This window comes from Capsicum annuum, chromosome 4, assembly GCF_002878395.1.
Source record: "Capsicum annuum cultivar UCD-10X-F1 chromosome 4, UCD10Xv1.1, whole genome shotgun sequence".
Taxonomy (NCBI): domain Eukaryota; kingdom Viridiplantae; phylum Streptophyta; class Magnoliopsida; order Solanales; family Solanaceae; genus Capsicum; species Capsicum annuum.
In genome coordinates, this window is record NC_061114.1 from 55,269,814 (window position 1) to 55,276,434 (window position 6,621).

Consider the following 6,621-nt stretch of genomic DNA (forward strand, 5'->3'; position numbering starts at 1 on the left):
ATTAAAAATAATTATATATATAATCTAATATATATATATAATTTTTTGAAATTACACTGATCACACGTAGTCGATAAACAGTATAATAATAATAAAAATGAATCATTCTTAAATTTTGTGAAAAAATTACACTAAAAAATATATCAAACAAAATAAACAAGTTACGTTAAACATAATCTTTATCTTTTACTTATGTTTAAATATATAAAATAAATATTTTCCTTTGTATATACGTTAAATGACGTTAAATATGCATAATCTTTATATAGTGAATATGTCTATATATATATCATACCGTTTAGATAATGATATTATGTTACTATTTCAATCATAATAGTGTAATATATAATCGATAAATTCATCAGAATATAATGAACGTGGTCTATTATAAGGTAATATACTTGTGAATGTGATATATATAGTACGCATTCAAGAGTTCATACACATAAATATCTTTATATATATATATATATATCATGTAGTGATCGACTGATGAAAGATGTAGTCAAAACCTAATATTATATTAAGTTAATCAAATAAAATTAATCGATCACTCATCTGAGTATGTGTAAGAAACACATCACATTATATTATTGGATAATATACTTGTGTACGTATATGATATATATATAGTACGTATTTAGAACTTGATATAGCCGATAGTGTGTATATGTGTGTGTATGTATAGGTATATATCTATAGCATATGCATATTATACAGTGAAGGTATATATATTAATGATATAAGATAATGTAATCGATAATTCATCTGAGTATTTGTCAAATACGTTGTATATTATTATAGGGTGATAAAATTGTATATGTGATGTTTATAGTACGTATTTGAAAGCTGATAAACAATTGAATATATGTATATATACGTATATCTCGTGTAGTGACGTATGTAGTAATCGAAATCTAGATAACTGAATCTATATATCAAAATAGTTTGAATGATATGTTGATATATATCATACTATTGAGGAAATAGATATACTATTTTGGGTCAATGTAGACCCGCGTATATTGTTGAAGTTTTAATAAACGTAAGACTAGTATTACGAGGTATGAATGGGGGGAGAAAGGAAGTAGGGGAGGGAGACAAAAAAATAAATCCTGAAACTGGCATGCATATACTTAGCATTTGCTTTGAATTTCGAATTTTGAACGACCGCCAAATTTTGGCAGTGAATTTGAGTTTTTCCGCTTAAAAATTTTGTATATGAATATATGTGAACTATGTTGTATATTATTATGGGATAGAGAAATCATGTATGTGATGTTTATAGTACGTATTGGAAAGTTGAAAGACAATTGAATATATGTATATATACATATATCTCGTGTAGTGACATATGCAGTAATCGAAAGCTCGATAATTGAATCTATATATAAAAATATTTAGAATAATACATTGAGATCATACTATTGAGGAAATAGATATATTATTTAGCGTCAATGTAGATACACGTATATTGTTAAAGTTGTAATAACGTAAGACAAGTAATCAATAATTTATTTGATTAACATGTTGTATTATGAGGTGTATATATATATATATATATATATATATATATATATATATATATATATATATATATATATATATATATATATATATATATATATATATATTGTTGATTACTTATCTTACGTTATTACAACTTCAACAATATACGCGTATCTACATTGGTATTATTATAAAATTGAGGAAATATACAACTCGTGTTATTGTTATAAATATTATAGAATTTATTAAAAAATTAATTTGTTAAAAATTAATTTTAATTTATTAATTTATTAATTATAGTAATGAAATTTTTTTATTATTTTTTTGTTGAAAACTGGCCACTTGTGGTCGGTTTTTTGGATTTTTTTTAAAAAAACAACCACATGTGGTCGGTTTTCAATAAAATATCTAGAAAACCGACCACAAGTAGTTGGTTTTTAATAAAATAATAATAATAAAAAAAATTCTAAAATAACTCCTACCTGACCCCAGCCGCACACGACCCGACCCGACCTAAATACACACAAAAATCGATCTAAACACACACAAAACCCCTAATTGAACACACATACACACAAATCGACCAACCGACCTAAACACACCCAAAATACTTTTCCACTCTTCTCCGGCGACTGCTCCAGCTATATTCTGGCAATTACAACTCAGGTAAGTTTTTTTCTAGCTCACTTGTATCTTTAATTTTGTTTTATTTTACGAAATTTGTACTTTTTGAGGTTGATTTATAAGCGTACTGCAATGCTGAAGATTAGGTTACTTTGAAATAATTTTTTAAGCTCGTTTGTAGCTCGAAGTTGAAATCTTTAATTGTGATTTTGTAAGATTCATAAGAACTCTACTTCTATAGAGAGAAATGTATCAAAATCTACAACATTGATGTTCTTTGGGTTGCATTTTGACTAAAGTTGGAATCTCTAGTTGTGATTTGTTGAGATTCTTGATTTACATTTATGGTTTAGCACTTTAACTTGTTGTTTTTTGATATGAATTTTGTTAAATCACTCAAAAGTGAAATATTTTGTCGTGATTTTTTGAGGTTCTTGATTCTTTTTTTTGGTTGGATTGAAGTTATTATTGGTTGGAATTTTTCAAAGTCGGAAACTTCAAGTTATTATTGAAGTTACAATCCTACTATTTTTAGTTTCTTCTATTTTTCGTATTTCTTCTGTAGTTTGTTGTTTTATTTTTTCTATTTCCTTTTTTCTATCTATTTCTTCATTTTTCTCTTTCTATTCTTACCATTGCTGTCAATTTATCTTCTAATTTTAATTCTTCTTTTTCTAACATTAGATATAAATGTTCACCTATTTTCTTATATCTTCTTCCTAGATTAGAAAATACTATTTTTATTTTTAATCCTTCGTGGTTTTCATATATTTTTTCATCTATTATAAATTCTTCTTTGTTCATTTTATTGTGAATAGTTCGTGTTGATATATATATTCTAAACTATCTATTTGTGATTCTAATTTTAATATTTCATCTTTTTGTGTATTTATTGAATTTTTACTAACTCCGGCAAATATATTATAATGTAGTCTTTTTATTCTTATTTTTAATTCTTTACGTTTTTCAGAAATAATTTGTTTTAATTCTTTATATTTCTGCACTTTATTCATTTAAACCTTATTTATAATATCTTGGTAGGTATCTAAATCTAATTTTATCATAATTAGGTGGTATGTGTCTCATTCTTCTAGATTTTAAATGGATTATTAATTTCGTTTCAATACTAGATATTAAGGTAATTAGGTAGGCTAATCTTTGTGGATTTTCTTTTGTTTTATTTAGGCTTATATATTCTGAATAATTACTAATTAAAGATTCTTTAATTTTTCTAAAAGCTTCTCTATTTTTAAATGGTCTTCTCATAATTAATTTAATAATTTATAGGTAAGTTCTAATAACTCTAACAGATGCACCAGAATATATAGAAAGAACACTAATAGGATCAATAAAATTATGGTTTTCAAATTTAACTGAAAATAGTAAGAAAGTATTAAGAACTAATAAACCTATAGAAGGAACATCATCAACAACAACTAAACTAACACTTATAGAATTATTAAAAAAATATGAAACAGCTATAAAAGATGAATTTGGTAGTACGACAACAATCGAAGAAGAACAAGATGAAGAGAAAGATACAAATAGGAATTTAATGTTAAAATTAGCAATATGTAATATGTGTTATATGGATGAATATACTTGCGCATTTAAAGAATATTACTATAAAGGAGCATATAGTATAAAAGAAAGTAAGGAGATAAAAAAATTATATTTTAATAAATTACCCGAGCCATTTAGTTCAAAAATAATAAAAAGTTGGGAAGAAGCAAAAATAGTAGATACGTTAGGAGAAAGAATAAAATTTTTACAACAATGGTATAGAAACTTATGTGAAAAATATAGAGAAGAATTAAAAATGGAAAAAACATTAATAAGAAATTTAGCATGTTGCAAAAATAAAATAGCACCCCAATTTGGATGTGAAGAAAGATATTATAAGAAAAGAAAAAGACATAAGAAATATAAGAAATATAAAAAAGCAAAATATAAATATAAGAAACCAAGAAAAAGATATTATGTAAAAAATTATAAATACAAAAGACCATATAAAAAGAAGAAATCTATAAAAGAATGTACTTGTTATAATTGTGGAAAGATAGGCCATTTAGCTAGAGATTGTAAATTACCTAGAAATCCGAAAAATAAACAAATATCAGAAATAAAAATAGATAATACAGAATATATGCAGATAGATTATATAGAATATGAATTAGAAAGTGAGGATAGTATATATGAAATTTCAGAAAATGAAACAGATAATGAAATAGATAGTGAAATAGATGAATCAAATGACTAAAGAAGATATAAAAATAATAACAAAGGAAGAATATTTAAATGATGAAGGAACGGAACAAAAAATAATATTTGACAGTAACATATTTGATGAAATAAAAGGAAAAGAATTAGATTTAAGTGTAGAAAAAATATTTAAAATACCAACAATAAAAAATATTTTTACTAGGAAAAAAGACGAATATTATGTAGTATGCCAAAAAGAACATGTAATAGACTGCAGATATGCAAAAGGCAAAGCTAGTATAACACTAGTAACAAAAAGAATAATTAATAAAGAGATAAATGATATAAAAAATAAAGGAGATCCAATAAAATATGTACACCTTGGAGGTACAGAGATACTAATAAAAGCATATTTTAGAGAAGGAATAGATACACCAATAGAATTATATTTAGCAGATGATAGAATTATAAAACTTATAGAAAAAAGTATAATAACTGCCGTAAAAGGAAATTTAATATACCAAAAATTTAAATTTATAATAAGTGCAAATTATTCAGTAGCAGTAACAGATAAAAATATAGATAAATCACTCGTATTATATTGGAAAATATCAGGAATAGAATTAACCCCAGGAAGTAAAATATTTACAGCAAGATGCAAAAATCTATATGTATTAACAACAAAACATAAAATAACAGGAAAAAATAAGATTAACAAAATACGAATAGAAAGCCCATTCGAACAAATTGTAAAAACAATAGATTATAATGATTATAGCTATAGAGATATAGATATAGAAGAAAATTTAGAAATAGTAAATGATAGAATAAGTACAACGAAAATAATAGCTGATGAAAAACCAAAATCATCAAGCTCATCAAAAAGAACAAGTTATGAAACAAATTCAATAAGTAATTTAAACCAATATTACATAACAGGAAAAATAAATGAAAAAGAATATCTAATACTCTTGAATACAGGACAAGAAGAAAATTATATAGCAAAATATCTAGTAAAAAATGAAGAAATAAAGACTGATAATGATATGTGCCCAGATCTACCAAGAAGTTTAATAAATAGTAAAAATATAACAGAAAAGGAAATAATAATGGGAGTTAGAAAAATAAAAATAGAATTCAAAGTAAAGGAAGAAATGTAAAAAGCAGATATAATATTAGGAATAAAATGACTAGAACAAGTAAAACCATATAATATAGAACATACACAATTAACCTTAACATATAACAAAGAGAAATTATTCTTAAGAAGAGCCTTAACATAAAATGAAAATATATGTATTAATGAAAATAGTAGTAGAAGGATATTACAGTAGATATTATACGCCTATGATAGATACAGGAGCAGAAGCTAATTTATGTAGATATAATTGCTTACCAAAAGTAAATGGGATAAATTAAAAACACCAATAATAGTTAAAGGATTTAATAATGAAGGAAGCTTAATTATTCATAAAGCTAGGAATGTAAAAATACAAGTATGGGATAAGATATTAACAATAGAAGAAATTTATAATTATGAACTAACATCAAAAGATATACTTTTAGGAATGCCGTTCTTAGATAAATTATACCCACATATAATAACTAGAACAGACTGGTGGTTTACAACACCATGTAAACAGAAAGTAAGAGCAAAAAGAGTTAATAATAAAATAAGAAAGAAAACTGATTGGATAAAAGGAAGTGAAAAAATTACACAAAAGTTAAAAAATATAAAAAATACTGAAGATACAATAGAACTAGTAGTATTTTCGATAAATAAAACAGAAATAACTATATTTTCAATAAATAACATAAAAATAATTAAGAAAAATTAGAACAATTATATAGTGAAGATCCATTAAAAGGATGGGAAAAACATAAAACTACTATAAAAATTGAATTAATAGATAAAAATAGCATAATAACTCAAAAACCATTAACATATAATTTTGGCGATTTAAAAGAATTTAAAATGCATATAGATGAATTATTAGAAAAACAATATATACAAAAAAGTAATAGCAAACATAATAGTCCAGCATTTATAGTAAATAAACATAGTGAACAAAAAAGAGGAAAAAGTTACAGAAATTTAAATGCAAAAACTATAACATATAATTATCCAATACCAAATAAGATATTGAAAATAAGGCAAATACAAGGATATAATTATTTTAGCAAATTCGATTGTAAATCAGGGTTTTACCATCTAAAGTTAAAAGAAGAATCTAAAGAATTAACCGCATTTACGGTACCACAAGGATTTTATGAATGGAACGTATT

The 6,621-nt window shown here is 24.1% G+C and overlaps 1 protein-coding gene across 1 annotated transcript; it reads left to right on the top strand.

Annotated features, from left to right (window-relative positions):
* Positions 1-3,436: 3,436 nt before the first annotated feature.
* On the top strand, positions 3,437-4,393 carry LOC124897868 (the record flags this gene model as incomplete). The annotated part of the gene is made up of 1 exon (XM_047411462.1): positions 3,437-4,393. A coding segment is annotated over one exon (957 nt), but the record flags the coding sequence as incomplete, so codon positions are not given.
* Positions 4,394-6,621: the final 2,228 nt, after the last annotated feature.